This window comes from Pogonomyrmex barbatus, unplaced genomic scaffold, assembly GCF_055798465.1.
Source record: "Pogonomyrmex barbatus isolate J1 unplaced genomic scaffold, ASM5579846v1 scaffold3, whole genome shotgun sequence".
Lineage (NCBI taxonomy): Eukaryota > Metazoa > Arthropoda > Insecta > Hymenoptera > Formicidae > Pogonomyrmex > Pogonomyrmex barbatus.
Window position 1 is genome coordinate 14,433,561 of NW_028297127.1, and position 18,416 is coordinate 14,451,976.

Consider the following 18,416-nt stretch of genomic DNA (forward strand, 5'->3'; position numbering starts at 1 on the left):
TTGGCGTTGACGATTTCGCTGGGGAATTGCATGGAATGAGGGATTCGGTTGAAAGCCACGGTATTTGGAGCGTGAGTGCGAGCGAGAAGGAAGGAGCGAGGGAGGTGAGGGGAAGAGGAGAAAACTTGGTAGAAGAGGGCGGCGAAGATAGGGGGAGGGGAAGAATGGTAGAGGAAAAGCGACTACGCGCGGCAGAAGGGGGCGAGTGGCACAGAATAGTTTAACAGGTTGTGGTTACGAGCGACTCCAGTCGCTCATTGGTTCCCCACCCGTACTTGAGTACACGTTAGGTTGACTTAATTTCAATTTATACTCCTTCCACCACCGCTCTTTCTCCCCTCATCACTCTTCTCTTTCTTAGCCTCATCTTCTTCCTCCACACTTGTTATTTTCCGTCCGTCCGCCCGCCCGCTTGCCTGCCTGCCTGCCTGCCTGCCTTCCTGTCTGACTGACTGCATCACACGTTGTGATAATACTTTTTATATTTGCTGGGTTCCATGTGAAGGATTCAACATCCATGCATGTGTAAGTATATAATACGTACATAAGCATAACGAGAGTGAATCCTCCAAACGCTAAGAGACGCGGCAAGAGCAGACAGCAAAGAGGAGGAGAAAGAGAGGGCGGGGGAAGGAGAGAGGGGAGGTGGAGAAGCATGGAGCGCAATGATGATAGCAAGAGAGCAAGAGAAAGGGAACGGGGAGGAAGGAGGGAGGGCGACGGATTGGAGTAGAGGGTGGGAGACAGAGGGGAGGGAAAGTAAAATAATCCCGCCGCCTGGAACGGCAAACGGCGCACGCTGCCTCACGAGTGCGCGCGCGCGCGCGCGTCTTTACAAAACGACACATCTGAAAATCCTGAACTCGTATTCAACAATTCATATCGAGTTAATTATCCTGCTGCTCGTGCGCGATCGACATCGACTTGCGTCTTTTGCTACCCCCCATATCGGTACCTCGGTACTAATAATAAACTCAGACTGACTGGACGCGAGTAGGGCGATGGATCATAGCCGCGGCCGCCGCCGGGGACTGCACGTCACGTCACTGAAATTCCGCTTTGAAACGAATGAGTGTACTAGTAGTAGTAGTAGTAATAGTAGTAGTAGTAATAGTAGTAGTAGTAGTAATAGTACCGCCGTAACCGATCACGGCCGGAAGAGTGTGGATCATGCTATGACATTGTCGATCATGTTTAAACATGATGTGTAAAAGAAAGCTCCCGCGAAGAAAGCGCAGGAATATAATTGTATTCGCACGATGGCACCTACGACAGGAAGATGGACCACTTTTTTATGTTTACCCGCCGCCGCCGCCGCCGCCGCCGCCGCCGCCGCCGCCGTCATCATCATCATCATCGTTGTCATAGCCACCACAACTTAATGCCGCGCGGCGCCCACGACGACGAGATGAGAAGCCAATTTTCTCTCAGCGTGTTGTCTCACCGATGCCGCCTAATGCGCCGAGAAAGCGCGCGTGTTTAATTGACTTTACCTACCGCTGAACAATTTACCGGTTCGAGAGGTTTTAAAGGAGACATCGGGTCGCCGGTGTGTAGTCCCGCATGTAGTGTCGCGCACCTCTCAAATCTTGTTGTGCTCGCGAGAGTACGTATGAGTCTACCTGCGCTCATTCGCGCGACCACCCGCCCGAGCGAGGAATACCGAGTTCGCTCCGCTCGCGAGTATCTCGTCGGGAATCTCGGGTTGTTTCGGTGAAAATCGCAATCGGCGGTAATACGCGCGTACTAGTACTGGCCAATGACTCTCGCTGATAGTACGCGATGTTCGCGTTGCCGCTTATAATGTCCGACGGGATCTTTCATCTCAGGATAAACTGATGTTGATAACAATGTCTGTAAGTATAACGCCTGGCCGCGATATACGTGTTTAATTGCGCGCGAAAAAATGGAAACTTGTGACGAATCTCGCGGGGAAAAAAAAAAAAAAAGAAGAAGAAACACGAGATCATTTTCATTTTTATTCCATTAATCAAAATTTGCGCAGATTGGATAACGCGATATAACGCGATCGGATATTGACGTGTAAAAATTTTTCGTCCGATCGACAAAAACTTCCGAGTATCGTTTATTCGTTCACCGATTGAAAAATAATTCGTTGTATCACGATTTTCAGGAATTTAAATTTTCTCCAAAAAATAAGATCTATAAGGACGGCGCTGTGGAGCTGTTGCAAAATTTCGGTACGTGTGTTTGTATAACAATAATCAGTTGTAACATAGACTAATACTAATTCTATAAAGTATAATTCTGTAAAGACAGACCAATAATTAAAGAAAGCATATTTTTATGTTATAGATCTTGATTTCTAAAAGATTTTATAAAAAATAATTTTTTACATTTTTTTACAAGTATTTAACATACAATATTTATTTTTTTATGTCACTATTATATTACTATTATTTCAAAAATGTTCAATTATTAACTATCTAATTTATTATTATTTAATTTAAATTGAAAATGTTATCAAGATTTATTGGATAACATTTGTGTCAGACATGGAGGAATATTATTTATAGTGAATCAATCAACATTGTTGTATTACTCAGTATTACTGTTGTTCTATTTGTAAAATTTGTTCTCTATTGAACCGGAACTCTATACATTATATTCCTATTATATTTTGACTTTGCTTTTTTCGCTTCTTACCTGGAAATGAATCCTATTGATATTGACTTTGTCTCTGATCTTGAGAAAATCAATCTATATTCATCTTATAGATGTGCTGATAAATGTGCATACAGATATGAATTAAATTTTTTTTAATTGTAATATTTGTTATTATTTTGAATATATTTATTGTTTTATAAAAAAAAATTTATATATCGTTTCTCGATCCCTGCCAACAATTTTTTGTTTTCATGATTTTCTGATAGTATTGTACTTTATAATGCTAAGTATTACTCTATGTTACTCTGTGTTATTTTGGAAATTATTATAATTTTGTAATAAACTTCCTATGAACGTCAATTCATTAATGTAATATATTCCTGTTTCTATTGTTTTGCACAAAGAAATTGATGTCTCCTTTTGTCTCATTACATGTATCTCCTTTTAAATGTTATAAAATTATATATGAAAGATCCAATAAATCATGAATTGTGATTTTCAACAGCTACAGCGTCTGATCTCGTTGTGCCATAAGCGCTTTTTTCAGCAACATCCTATTTTCTTTCGTATATCTATGTCTCTCATCATTGTCTCTCTAAAAAGATATCTCTCGAGATATCTTAAAATATTTGTATATTCGGTACATCCTCCGCATCTATTTTTAATGAGTCGTTGTTAGCGTCGTTGATTTTCGAAAAAAAAAAGGTCACTCAAAAGTCACTCAAAAGTCGAGGAAACAGCAAAATCGCGCCGGGCATGCTCGCGTTAGTTATAGGTTAGGAATTAGTAAACACGCGGCAAGAAGCGCGCGCTTAATCACACCATGCGATAATGACCGACATCGCGTAATAACACGTCCCACCTCTCCCCCTCCCCCGGGACTCCGGAAATCTTACTTCTCGAGTGCCGGCGAATGTGTCGCTGCACGGTATCGAACTCGCTTATAGTCGGCGTCATCGAATAGTCGAGCATCTACCTTTAATTCTTCCGTTCGATCGTGCCAATTTTATGATTTCTCCGAAATGATCCTCGCGTTACTTTCCGTTTCTTTCGGAACGTTTCAGATCAAACAGTCTTCGCTTTTGTTTATGCGAGTCCTCGAGTCCTCGAGTCCCTACTTTTTTTTCGTTGTTTGATTTTCTTCAAAAAATGGATCTCAGATGTTGATGAACTTGAACTTATCTTTGTTCCGTCGAGGATCAGGGACGAGGCGAGTAGAGCGCTCGAACCAAGATTGAAATTCATTCGGTCAGTCGGTCAGTTAGTCGGTCAATCAATCGGTTGACATTAGTTGTCAGTTGACGTTGAGCGAAGAATCGAGTGTTCGGCGCGCGAGCGCCCTGTCTCTCTCTCTCTCTCTCTCTTCTCTCTTTCTCTTTCCTACTTGCGGAACTCGTCGCGGCGTGTATAGAGCATGCCGCGCGGCCGCTGGACCAATCGTCGGCGGGAAATCACGTGCGGATACGAAAGCGACCAATGCGCTGCGCGCTTTAACTGCGTATCGATTGGCGAGTCGTGTTTTCAATTCTCGACGAGAGCGAGAGAAGCAATTATTCTCCGGCGTCGGCCATTTTGCGTGATCCATGACCCACGACCGTGGCACCCGCGTCAGCCCGCGACGACGCGACACCGCCACGCGAAGAAATCGCGCGCGTCGATTTGTTTACGCACCTTATATGTAAATAAATATATATGTGTATACATACGGATATATGTGTATACATACGGATATATGTATATATCCGCGTGAAACCGCGCGCCGCTCGATGTAAAGCGCGTCTCTTCGTGGCTTCCGCGTACTGGCATATACTGTGCTGCGAGAACGCGCGCTCGCGCATAACCGTCAAGTTCGCCCGAGGGGAGGATTTCGAGGCCGCGAAGACCGATTTTGACAGTTGTGTGAAGGAAAGCGCGGTAAATCGCAAACGATTTGCCGACGACATTCCATCGGCGATCAGCGTTGACGAAGAAACAAAGCAGAAACGACTTTGCTCCGTCGGCGTGTCACCTCGGTGCGTTTGTACCCGACCTCTCTCGTGTTCTCTATCTTTCTCTCTCTTTCTTTCTCTCTTTTTCTCGCCTCTTCCGCGCGTTCGTCCCTCTCTTTCTTTCCCTACCCCGCAGGAACGATGTAACTTCTGCGCACCAAACAAACTTTACATGTACACGGGAGCGCGACGGTGTATGCGTGGTGTAATGAAATACAGGCGCGCGATACGACGGGAAGATGTAACCTTCTCTGGAGGAAAGGTGTAGTGACGGCACCGATGCATTCTGTTTCAGACGAGAGTGAGGGCATTCCCAACTCGTCCGACGACAGTCTGAACGGTCAGCAATTTCTACTGGATTGCGACATTTGCGGCGAACGATTCGCCTCCAAAAAGCCGCTTCGCGTCCACATTAATACGCACCTGAGAAAACTTCGCATTGTCCTCAAGAGGGTGGCAAATCCAAAAGTGGTGAGGGTGAAGAACGATACGTACTGGCTGGATCCTGAGAAAACCGGCTTGCTGAAATTGACACTGAAGAAAAAGAGTGTGGCCGATTCTCTCAAGCTTACTCTGAAAAAGTCTTCAAAATCAGAAGATTTCACTGTTGTGAATAATAATTTTTATCCGGTCATTAAGTACTATCAGCAGAGAGACGTGGCAGGTGCTAAGGAAAATGATACTAGAAGCAATAAGGCAGTGGAGAACTCAGTTGATGAACCTTTTGAAAACGTGATGGTAGATCAACAAGTGAGTCTTTCTTTAGATATTGTGTTGAAGTTGAGATTTTTTTTTTTATTTTCCTGGTTCTGTTTATAGGATGATTATGACAATGTCAAGTTGGATACCGACCATCACAATCCTCTTGAAGAAAATGAAAGACCATCCACAGACATTAATGAGAGTGACTCTGATGTAGGGAGTGATATGGCAAATCCATCTGAGAAAGATGATCAAAATGTTGATGATACACAAAGCACTGACAACTTTGACAATTCTGAGAAAAGAGTTTCAGAATCCGAGGATCACGAGGAAACGGATGCTTTGGAGGCAACCTGCAGGGAAACTATTGAAAATTTGAAAAAACTTGGTGAACAGTCAAGGTAAATCAGTAGATTATGCTATTGAATAACATAGATACATCACATTTCTATTGATCATTTAAGATGAGAACTTAATAGTAAAATGGAATCAAAAAGAAAATATAAAAATAATAAATTATTATCTTTGTTTAGATTATATACTTTTTATATATTTTAATCTTTTTTAATTTTTTAAATATCTAAGGCTATTTAAACTGTTACATGTACTAACTATGTATCCTGGTTGTGATATCTTTCTGGATTTAGATCTTTTTTTATAGTTCCAGATCAGCGAATCAACTAATTGACAGTTCATCAGTGGAGGAAGAAAATGACAGGAATCATGAATCCAGCATGATACATAATCTCGAGCAGAGTTCTTCCATCAGTATCAATCCAAAATCTTTTACGTTTTCCAATCATACAACTGAACGTACCTCGATATCTGACAGTGAAGATAAGAACAGAGAATCAACTGATACATCACAGACACAAAATTTCAATTGGAATCAATTGTCTGCTGATTTATCAAGCAAAAACAATGAAGATTTCAACAAAGATGATAGTGAACAACAGGGAGATACCGACGCTAGCATGGACAATGCTGGATCAATTTTGCAGAACTTTCTCATCGAACATCAGAGACGCAATCCGAATGACGTATCGTTATCGAATAATTTATCATCCAGTGAGACGGCAGAGTACGTGCCCCTCGAGAAACTGGCGGAGACCGTCAACATGTGTCGCGTTTGTAATGAAAAATTCAAAGACATTGCGCACTTGGATGAGCATCGTAGCAAAGCCGGTCATTATCAGTGCAATATACCGGAATGTGCTAATCTCATTTTTCATTCTTCGATGGAGGTGTCGATACATCGAGCGCAGGTGCACAGCACCCCGCTCTCACCAAGCGTGAGTCAATTGTCACCTCATCATTTATCGTCAAACACAAATACGTCACATCTAGGCCAAACCACGCATTCGCCTCATACTGTTTCTGTTGCATCTGTGGAGACATCGTCGACGAACGGCTCACATCAACTCAGTAGGACATCGCCATTAACATCGCCGCATCAGACCAATTCACCGACATTCAATGCGGTGGCAGCGGCGGCAACCGGCAGTGCTGCTGGTCAGCAAATGCAAATACCGCCGGTAAACTTTGAACAACTACCACCACCTGTACAGCAACTGGCCCAGCAAGTGCAGCGTATGCCTCTTCCACAGACGCAAATGCCCCCTAGTCTTCCTCCAGGAGCTAATACGATGATACCTGCACCAAGTTATTTTGTACAACCACCAGGGCGACCACCTTTGTACAGAGTATCTGGTCCACAGGGTATACACTATCCACCTCATATGGCGCATTTGTATCAGTATGGACCAAATCCATATCCTCAGATAGCTGCGCCTCCCCCGCAAATGCATCCCCAAATGCCCCAACAAGTTTCACGGGGTCGATATCCATCGGCGTCTGTTATTCAAAACAGCAGGTAAACGTATCTTTCGTATATATGCGCGAATGTGTTTATTAAATGTTGCCTTTAATTTTCAGGGCACCACGATTACCACAAACTACTGGTCCAGTTCCTCGCCAACGCATGAAGAGGCCTTTGCAGCAGGCTATACAACCACAAAATAATACCTCCGCAAAGAGACGTATGGACGTTTTATTACCTGATAGAAATGAAGATGCAGACTGCCATGTCATAGCTCAACAAAAGAGAAATGACGGATTACCTGTTATTCAAAATGTTCAGGGGGCTACTACACAACAAACCAGTAGAAATGATTCTACGATACATCTTACAGATTCGATCACTTTAAGTGTTCGGCAACCTGGTAAGATTATATCATGCTAAAAACGTACTTTATTATAAATCAATTATATACAATTATATATCAATTGTCCTTTAAGTTCTGTTATCGCTTGCATTTTTTTTAATTCGCTACAGCCTGTATAAAGTGCCTCTTCTATGAAATTTATTTCTTATGATTTTTATTAATTGTTTTTTACAAAAAAAGATTATATTTATTACATTTGCAATTTCGAAATTTAATTTTAATGAGTTTTAGTTTTAATTTTTCTATTTGCTTTATTTTGTTGCATATGTATGCTGCATTGTGTATAGAATATAGATCTTTTAAAGAAAATTATTATATTACTATATTCGCAGAAGGGGTGCATTACAATAAAATAGCGTTGTCTTTTACTAATCTGAAGGTTCCATCCCAGCTCAAGTCCAGAATACGTCAAATCCGGGGGGAAAGAAATCCGATGCCAAGGCAGTGGCGAATGTCCTCGCGGCTCGAGGTATAACCGTTACTCCAGCTGCAAATAAAAATAAGACAAATGAACAAAACAAACAGCAAATACCTTCTCAGCAGCAGCAGAGGCCACCACCTTCACAGCAGCCTTTAAATGTTACAGCGCTCAATCTGAATTCCGCTATTTCTATCATACCAACTAGTTCACAAAGAAAGCAACAAGAGCAAGGACAATTTGCTGTTCCGCAAAATAAACAGAACAAATCGCCCATTAATGACCAAGTCGAGCGACCACCGAGACCACCGACTGTGGATCTTACGCAGGATACTCCACCGCAGATGCCAGTGGTTAGACGTGGTCGACCGCCTAGGTGAGAAAATTATATCATCTCATCTAGGTTTTTTATATACTATTTATATTGTTATATTTACTAGTCAATGATTAGCTTATGAGAGCACAAGAGAGCTCATGAGATATATATATATTTACATTTTCCAGAGCAATGTTAACGTGTCAGGTATGCGATAAGAATTTTCAAAATCAAGATATGTTAACACAGCACATGGCAACTCATCGAACGACCAGTAAACTGCTTCACAGGTGAGCTATAATTTTTTCACTCATTTTTTTTCTTAAAATAGTGACACACATGGCGACAGAACTGATCAGTTCCTTTTTTTTTTTTTTTAAGGTGTAATCTTTGTCCAGCTCAGTATCCTACAGTTCAGGCATTGACAACGCATAAACAGACTTACCATAAAGAAGTTGATACCGTGACACAAAACGGAGGCACGGAATTGGCTCTACCGGTTGTGGATCTAAAGTCGCCGCATGTTCTGAACCGCTTGGCGAATTTAGGCATTCAAAGCTACATACCGTTGTCGCAGTTAAGTGCTCAAACCGGTGGTTACTTCGGTTTGCCGATTATCACGATAGACGGTGCGAGAAATACGAGCACCTGCAATCTAGGTGCGCTTGGTGCTACCTCTATATTAAGTCTTGGTCCTCTTAAGCATATATCGAACGGGTAACTGCGGACGAACTCGCATTTGGCCTATTCCACGTGTGCAATCACGCTCCTCTTTGGTTATTATTCTCATATTCAAATTGCTTTACTTGTTACTGTATTGCCAATGACCATGACATATGACATGTTCTGATTTCTGAAGAGAAAACCGTGATATAGTTTAAGTAGAGTCGTCTTAAATGCCACGTGTTGTGTATAAAGAATATATTGAAATGTTCTTTATATGTATAAGAAGTACATATATGCGAGATTTATTTATGAATCTTTTTTATCTTATTGTGAAAAAAATAGTTGACGACTGAACTTAGACATAAAATTTGTTAATTTATTTATAGACTTAAAGCAATACAGTATTCTTCACATAAAACTTTTCTGATTAAAATTATACTACATTTTGATAAAATAAGATTTTAAGATCCAATTAATCTAGGTAATTAACCCTTTCGCTGCAGCAGAGCACTAACCGAGAAATGCTACCGTCGTGCGGGAGAGCGAGCTGCAAGTGTGATTGTTGCGGACAAATTTTAATTTTTTTTATTATTTTAATAATGCGGTAAAGTCATATCTTATAATAAGTTTATTTTCATTTATTATTGCTACAGATAAACATTGTTGCTTTGTAGTAACTTAGTTTCGCTTTAGCTTCGTACGCGGCAAACATGTGTCGGCTGTGCATTACAGTGGCCGTTCATAATGCAATGGTAGCCTAGTACTCGGTGGACATGCACTGTGGCCATTCGTAGTTAAAGGGTTAAAGTACGAGGTATGTAATATATCATTATAAAAAGAATCTTAAACCCCATGAATTATTTTGTATATTTTTTTTAATAAAGATATCAAAAATATAGAAAAAGTTCTCTGCTAAACTTACACGTTCCAATGTATAAATTATTTAGCAAAAAATAACTATACAGCTAAATCTTTCTTTATTGTTGAAGTATTTTAACTTTAAAATATATTTAATGAAAAATTTTATAACTTTTTGTCGATTGAAAAACTATACTGAAAAACTATATAGTATCAAATATAAGATGTTGGGTTGTATCATATCAAATTGTTGATGTTCGATCAGTTGAAAGTATTTAAAATAAAATACTTCAAAATACACTTGTGTTATTGTGTTCATAATAATATTGGACTTTCCAATTTTTTTTTATTTATTATTTTTATATAACTTCCTTTACGGAAATAGAAAATATGGCAAGAATACACGTGTACATTTCTTTTAAATAAACTTAAATTTCTTTAATAAACTTAAATAAATGAGTTTTATAATTAATACAATTCAGATTAATATAGTTTTAGATAAGGAAGTTAAAGAAACTATTCAATAGTGATTCGAAAAATTTTATTTTAAATGAAATTAATGAAATGGGTTAATTTTGAAAATGAATTTACATAATCGCAAATGTTAATGTATTTAAAATAAATTTTGCTATTTTCAATATGTGGCATTTTTATTTTGTCTTATAAATGGAGATTCAGCAATTTCTTATGATACAACCTAAGAAATACAGACAAACTATGTGTGCAATATGCGATAAACTAATGTACCTAATCAGACAAAATTATTTTGCCAGATAATAATAAAAAATTATATGGATAAAATACTATATTTAATATTGTTATATCCATATATATATGTGTCTCTATTTTAAAGAGTTTACCCATTTGATTATTCGGTAAAGAAATATATTTTGAGATTAAACAGAATCATTTTCATAAAAACTTTTATTAAAAACTTTTTTTTTAGAAAAATTTTCAATTTCTTGATACAAAATATTAATCACAAAATTATTACCAACGGAGGTTTAAACTTTAATATATATATATATATATATATATATATAAAATAAATTTTTAATGTCAAATTGTTCAATACACATTCAAAAACATATTTCTTTACCGAACACGTGGAATGGATAAGTTCTTTTAAAAAGATTACAATCATCGAAACAAGCATTGATATGTTAATGAGAAAAATATCTTAAACATTTTTTGTTGTAAGAGAAGAAAGCAATTTTTATTTTGTAAAATTGATAAAATATTAAAACACAACTAGGTTGTACATACATTTTGTAAAAAGAAAGACAAAAGTGATTAAAAATATATTCCTTTATACTTGAAACATGTTTTTATAAACATATTATCATATACGCATAATATCATATATGCAATCTTTATTTATTATCATTCCTATATATTATACGCAATAAGTGGTTTTATTTTTTAATTATATACTTAATACTTTATGCATCTTCATATTATGTTATATATTATTATACATTTATTCTTTACATACATTATTCTTTATATTAATTTATATACTTTAAATAAACAGTCATCTGTCGAATTCATAGAGAAACGATTTATCATCGCAAGCGACTGGTAATGAGATATTCAAATATTATATATGTGTGTATGATAATAAAAAAATAATGTATATATATATATATATATATGTATATTTTATATATATATATATATATATATATATATATATATATATATGTATATGAATATTTTCGTCGCAGATCCGAATGTACAAGAACGATTGGGCATTGTATCGTTCATCTTCGTTTTTAAACGGGATTCTTAACATGTATATTTAAATGAATATTTACATATAGACGATTTAAATGAATATTACATTTAGACGAGCTTGTTCCTTCGTAGTCGAATACAAAGCGAGACATTATTCGATTTCTTGTTTTACATATCTGAAGATATTTTGGCTTCATTAGTTCCTCAAACGATCCTCGCCATTTAAAGAATGAAAAATAATATAGACATGTTACTTTTTCCATTTGACTTTTTTTATTGCAATTTCCCCACCCGTAAAATCAAAAGTTTAACGATATAACGGTACTAACAGTATTGCACTTTATTTCATATTTACATAATCACACATCATAATTTTTCGTTACTTATATTTAAGCGGCATCAACGCACTTTAATTTTATATCTTTTGGTAGCTCTATAAATTCTGTATTTCTCTTAGATTTACGATGGCTTTGTAATAAATTTTATCTTTTCTACAGACTTTCTCCTCATTGTTTCTGTTTGCATTGAGATATGTTGCTGACAGTATCTTGTAAATCCTATTTATTTATCTTCGCGCCTATTTGAATTGTCGCTTCTATCTTAGCAAGCAATATTTTTGAAGAGGGCGCAAGTGTGCAGCAAGCAAGTTTATCAAGTAACGCAGCAAAGCATTAATCGAATGGCTTTTCTAGATGGCAGCATATCCTCTTGTCAAGTGTAAGGTTATACATAATGTCCATATCTTTCAATACAAATTAATTTTAATCGGTTCTACTTGTTATCTTTCTTAGTTCTAAAACTTAAAAAAAAGTAAGGAGTAAATTAAATCAAAATTTATGTTAATCTACAATGATAGAAATGGATATCAGAAAGTTAATGTCCATTTCTACCAATGTCTATTAATTTTAATGTTAATTTAATTTACTTTTTTTCTAATTCTTTAAACTAAAAAAAAAAAGTAATATTGTTTTAACATTTCAATAAACATAGAACTTGTACTTTTCGTTTATATATATTTGATAATTGCGATTAGTTTCAACAATAATAAATGTTTATATTTCAGCATAACGGAATGAGCTCCAGCACGATTGTTGCAAGAGCAGAGGAATATTTTTATAACATAAATCCTATAGCTCGGAGGATCGGTGAGGATATAACCGCGACGAAAGAAGCTTACGAGGGATTATGGAATACTCTAAGCATAACAGAGCGCAATCAAGCCATCAACGAGACTATAATTCAGCCAGAAGTAGCTTTGAAGTATACCTTGAAGAAGGTTGAATTGATCAAAGAATTACCTGAGTGGTATCCAAAGCTACGTATACAGACTGGAATGAAATATGTCATAGATGAAACTGGTTCGGTAAGTTCATGTTATCAATATTCATGGAAAGAAATTAAAGATAACAGATTGATAACTCATCTCTTTGATTATACCTAATGTTACAGACATTACGATGGCGAGATGAGCACTCTGCACCATTTTCATTTATGACTCAATCGCAAATGAATCTTAGTTTGATAGATTCTAGCGAAGATGTGACATCTAGGTCAATGAAGAGTCATTTTGGAGAATCACCACATTTTTCTAGTCCTGGAAAGGCACAAAGGAACAATTGTTCACTAAATGACAACTACAATTCTGCACATCAAGTCACTTGTTATCCATCAGACTGTTATACCAATGATTTATTCGAGAACGACCAATGTAGCGATTTACTCACGAATGGAATCGACAGTGAACATTCCGATAGTATATTTGCCAAACTGATTAATAAGACTTCTTTATTGAAATTGCAAAACAACGTTGAAGATGATATGGAGAGCTTAGTGAGGGATTCCGATACAGATAAAAGCCAATCGAACACCTTGGTAGTAATGTCACGAACGAAATCAAGCGATATAAACGAATCGACTGCTTTATTAGAAACACCCAGTTCCTATAGTAGCTTTCAGTCATCCCATTTAAATCAAGAAGACGAAGAGAGAAGTATACCAAAGACTGGATTTGAGTTTCTTGACAATTGGTAAACTCATTCCGTTGCGAAAAATGATGCAATTTTCTAAACGCACTTCTATTATATGAAAATATTCTCATAATATCTTATATATCTTAAGAATGTACACTGCATATACATATGAATGCAGATGTTTGAACAATGTATTTGATTATTCCAATGCTATATTTAAAAATATGTGTATGTGAGGTTTGCAAAGACAGATTATATTTATATGCGTAAAGAAATTATAAAGAAACTAAATAATTTTTATAGTATGTAATCTTCATAGGTAAGATTTTTTATGTTTATTTATGTCTATATGTCTTGTGTCTTTTTTATGTTTTTTTATGTCTATATTTTGTAATGCTTTATCTTATTATTATCTTTGTACTATTGGATACCATTTACATGACAGATGATTCAAAGAGTTAAAGAGACTGAAAAAGAATAATTTCCAAAAGGATATGTTCCCAGTATATTTAAACCCACTTAGACTTTGATAGACGCATTTATCAATCGTTTATCCTAAATGGATATCGAATAACATAGCCAGTTTAGATTTGTTACCTCTTTTACAGTATTACATTTTATAATATAAAAAAATAATTTATAATATAATACGAACAGATAGATAGAATGCTTAGTGCATTTCATAAGTATCTGGTCACTATTTACAAGCAATAATTTAGCTTGAAAAGATTTGTAAACTATCTTATTCATTATATATTAATATATATGTATCACATGAATTCGTTGTAACTTACTTCCCATACGTACATGTATATTCATAATATATGCATAATATTAATTATATTACAAACCATGATTTGCTTTTTGGTTCTGAAGAATTTCTTCGGCTCGAGTCTGATATCGTTTTGGCGACAGAGTCACGGAAAGCCTTCAAGTTTTCTTAAGAAAATTCCTTTGATTGATTTTCTTTTAAGTAGTCCAGAATCCGGACAACCAAACTAAAAATATCAGGAAGCTTTTTCGTTTGTTTTTATTAACGTAAATATCGTTATGAAAGAATAAATTTTTGATCAATGTAATTTCAAATTTAGAATGAAAAAATAAAAGAAATTGATGAAGACTTGATTAATGAAAAATATTCTGATCTATATGTTTGTCATATTTTATATGATATTATACCTTCACTGCCGGGCGACTGTACAATCGTTATATTTTCGTCACCGCTACCATTCTGAGCGATTTCGGAGGTCCGATAGTAGTCAAGCACATTTCTCCTCGTCTGGGAAAACGAGCAACTAGCTCGCAATTCCGTCGCTTTTATTATTCGTCTGGCTTCTGATTTACGCTCGAAGGGTGACATCAGTATCAGACGCCGTTTCGACGATGTTCGAACTGAGACTTTAAAAATAACAACGATTTTAAAACCGAATAATTACGAAACTTAAGGCTCGGCTTTGTCGAACAGCCAACTCGGTTTTGTGACATCATCATAGGCGAGGAATGAATCGTTTTCAAGAATTTCAAGAATTTCAAGTCATTTTTCAGCCATTCTTAAGCGGCCAGTGACAGCTCATCATGTTTGAAATATAATCCGTTATTTTAGGAATTATTTTTCACTTCTACGTGACAGATATTTTAGTTTTCCACACATTTTACAAATTTCAAAACCACAAAATTATTATGATTTTAAAGAAAACTAAAAAATAGAGTTCCTCATCGGGAATTATCGCATGCCATTTCTTGTCTATGATGTACTGATCATAAACTAATATGACTGCAGACGAGAAAGCCAAGTAGATACGGATTGATGCGTGAAAGAGAAGAAGTTATGTGATTTTATTTACCGAAGGTTCTATTTAATAATCAACATAATAAGAATAGTCTCATTAAATTTTTCTACGTCTTTTCTTTAAATCTATTGTTCATTTCACATATCTGCAATGTTATACATTGCAGATATATTAACATACCACTCGCATTGATTTTATCTCCTGATGCACCCCTACATATGTTTTTCGATTCCTTCGACGATCTGTCAACTAAGGTGGATAAACTTCTTGAAACGATGGCTGCCTGTCGATTACTATCATTACTCGATGATCCGTGACAGACATTCGGCAAGGATTTACCCTTTGGCTTCAACAAAGTGATTTGTGGAAGAGAAAAACCTGACAAATTATTTAAAAAAACTAATTTTTATCAAAGAATTTTAAAAATGTACTACTTAACAAATGCATTGTATAGCAATTTTAGTAATTTTATTGCAAAGTCATGCTTACTTTTTCTTTCTGGATGTTCTTTCAGAGGACTGCATTGCCCATACCCCGAGCATCTTTGTCCATCGAGACAATCCTGATCCTCAGAAGATATCGACCGCTTTTCGTCTACGGTATTACTATTTCTATATTGTTCCAACGCTTGACGTTCCAATTCCTACAAAAGCGTAAATATCAGTATAATTTGATTATTCTATATAGAAGATAAAAATAAATCAAATAGAACACTGTGAATTTGTGAAGCTAAATATATAGTCTTTGGCATTAAGAATTAATTGAGAGATTAGTTTCTTTTCTCTCAGGATGTTTAATAATTATCAAAGTTGAAGGAAATATTATAATCCGGCTTATTCGTACTAAATCCGATCTGTTTTTCGAGAAATTTATGTCTTATAATCTTATCATTTCTTTTTTGAATCATTTTATCTTTTGTGAGGATATTTAGTCACGAGATAATATTCAAGTTTAGTTCATTGCCTGATATCTGAGTGCCAGCGACTCCTCCGAGTTCCTGTATTGTTCCATCGCTTGCTGTTCAAGCTCATCGTATCTGAAAATCCATGAAACGCTCAACTATAAGTAAATCTAATTATAGAATATCGTCCATTAAATCAGTTGATGCTTCAAAAATAAATTGACAAAACTTCAATGTACCTCTTCTCGAAGACATTATCCAGATTTGTTTCACTCGAGACATTCGCCAGAACATCTCTGTAAAGAGGCCGCTTTATCCTATTATCCTTTTCTTCAACATCCATAATCCTGATCTTTGAACTTTCATTTCCTAAGAGTCTGTCCTTTGACTTGTATCTTGAGTTTTTTTTTCCAAAAATTTTACTCTTCGACCGAAACGAATTTTCGGATGATCCTTGTTTATTTTGCGATGATTCAGCTGGCCTCCAATTGGTGTCAATTCCTTTACAATATTCATATTTCTCTTCAAAACTGCGTAATTCGGACACGAGTGTATTCATAGTCACGACCTCCTTTGGTTTCTTTACACAATGATCCCTATTGAACCACTGCACTTGCACATTATGACCAGAAGTCTTCAGGTTCTGTCTAGAATCCAGAAGAAAAGGTTGCTGAATAGCAACCTTTGAATGACCACGTTGAGTCTTGATGGTATTCTTTGTCAATAGAATAAGATTATTGAAGTCGACTCCTTGACTTTTTCGTTTTGTTACTGGCTCCTGATATAATTCTATTGGTCGCTGATACACAGGTATGGGTGTCATTGAATTTGGCTGAGTACAAGGTAAAAATTTCTCGTATATCTGTAAAATTATAAGTTAGAAATTTATTAGAAGAATTTAAGCGTTTTATTTACATATAAAAAACTGTGAGAATTTTTAGCAACACATAAATATAACATTATAAAGGGTGTTTCATTTTAAAATATTGAAATATCTTTTTAGAAAAGCGTTTTAAAGAAAAACATTTTAAAAGTTGTAGGGTTCAGAAAGGGACATCTGATGATGACTTTGTCTTTGTCACAACTGCTCTTTCTCAAGATCATTTAAAGATCAACTTTTATTTTTTAAATGAAAATATCCACTTTTTATTACATATTATTGTAGTTGATCTCTGCAAAGCACTATAATAAAGTACTTCTTTAGTAAATACTTTCTGAGTTATGAGGCTTGGGTTTGACATGCAATTTGACATAAAATATAAAATATCTCGTAAATTATTCATTTTTTTAACAACATATCTTAATACTTTTATGCATAGAATAACGAGATGAATCAATTGGTGTAAAGAAAATACATAATTATTTTCCAAAAAAGATACATCGTTGTATATTGCAAATCTCTATTTTTTTCTTAAACAGCAACTAAATATTTTTTTTTTTTAAGGGGATGTTGGACTTGTCTATATTATCGACAAAATGCAGTAATTTTTGTATTGCTCTCATTTTTTATTAACTTTATAGATCTGGAAATCCTTTTCCACAATTAAGAATATACGATTATTATTCATATTGTAACTATTACAAAAAAACTTTTAAAGAATCGATTAATTATTCTGAAGTATAATTATCCTTTATATATTTACGAGAAAACATTTAAATATATAAATATTAATTATATTTTAAAATAATTAATAGATTCTTTAAATTTTTTAACCAGGTATTTTTATTAAAAAAATACCTGCAAAGGATGATGAGTAATCGCAGTGTCATGAAAAGGTTGTAACGACGTGCAAATCGGCAAAGGTGACGTGGAAGATGTCAACTGTAACTGTATGGGTGGTGCTACTCTCTGGATCCATTCTTGAGGCGAACGAAACACATTCGTCTCTGTCGCTGGTAGTATGGACATTCTAGTATTCTGTACCAGAAATAAATAAGCATAACTAAATTACTAGAAATTAATTATAAAAAAATATTTAAGAGAATATTATCTGTGCCAAATCCTTGTTAATTTTATATACAAAAGTGTGATATGATCTTTTTGTTTTTTAACTATGCAATTATATTTTAGTTATTAATCGTTGTTTTTGATTGTCATCAAATATTTCAAGATCAGAAAATACATTCTATTTGTAAACATTTTCATTCTTAGAATTTATCATTGTGACATTCGCAAAACACGTCGATAAAATCCACACGTTGCAATCTGATGTACTG

At 35.6% G+C, this 18,416-nt stretch overlaps 3 protein-coding genes across 9 annotated transcripts; 2 read left to right on the forward strand and 1 right to left on the reverse strand.

Moving 5' to 3' along the window:
* The first annotated feature begins 8 nt into the window (after positions 1 to 8).
* LOC105427866 (uncharacterized) lies at positions 9 to 11,122 on the forward strand. 6 transcript variants are annotated; one of them, XM_011639836.3, is made up of 10 exons: positions 1,025 to 1,856; positions 2,135 to 2,201; positions 4,912 to 5,366; positions 5,436 to 5,719; positions 5,980 to 6,853; positions 6,926 to 7,191; positions 7,254 to 7,540; positions 7,923 to 8,337; positions 8,466 to 8,567; positions 8,659 to 11,122. In XM_011639836.3, exons 1-10 carry the CDS (start codon positions 1,839 to 1,841, stop codon positions 8,996 to 8,998), a joined length of 3,108 nt encoding a protein of 1,035 aa, XP_011638138.2. In that variant the 5' UTR covers positions 1,025 to 1,838; the 3' UTR covers positions 8,999 to 11,122. The 6 variants fall into 6 exon arrangements, with proteins under 6 accessions (XP_011638139.2, XP_011638138.2, XP_011638141.2 ...); XM_011639839.3 differs by having other exon boundaries at positions 1,026 to 1,856; positions 5,980 to 7,191; positions 7,923 to 8,012; positions 8,130 to 8,337; XM_089079776.1 differs by having other exon boundaries at positions 1,026 to 1,856; positions 5,980 to 7,191; positions 7,935 to 8,012; positions 8,130 to 8,337.
* A 367-nt stretch (positions 11,123 to 11,489) lies between these two features.
* LOC105427865 (uncharacterized) lies at positions 11,490 to 14,287 on the forward strand. 2 transcript variants are annotated; one of them, XM_011639832.2, is made up of 3 exons: positions 11,490 to 12,255; positions 12,602 to 12,901; positions 12,988 to 14,287. In XM_011639832.2, exons 2-3 carry the CDS (start codon positions 12,611 to 12,613, stop codon positions 13,567 to 13,569), a joined length of 873 nt encoding a protein of 290 aa, XP_011638134.2. In that variant the 5' UTR covers positions 11,490 to 12,255; positions 12,602 to 12,610; the 3' UTR covers positions 13,570 to 14,287. The 2 variants fall into 2 exon arrangements, with proteins under 2 accessions (XP_011638134.2, XP_011638135.2); XM_011639833.2 differs by having other exon boundaries at positions 12,239 to 12,348.
* On the reverse strand, positions 13,895 to 18,117 carry LOC105427896 (uncharacterized). The gene is made up of 7 exons (XM_089079783.1): positions 17,938 to 18,117; positions 16,439 to 17,061; positions 16,262 to 16,334; positions 15,788 to 15,941; positions 15,479 to 15,676; positions 14,688 to 14,906; positions 13,895 to 14,506 (listed from the first exon to the last, which is right to left on the reverse strand). The coding sequence occupies exons 1-7, from the start codon at positions 18,106 to 18,108 to the stop codon at positions 14,478 to 14,480; spliced, it is 1,467 nt and encodes a 488-aa protein (XP_088935909.1). The 5' UTR covers positions 18,109 to 18,117; the 3' UTR covers positions 13,895 to 14,477.
* Positions 18,118 to 18,416: the final 299 nt, after the last annotated feature.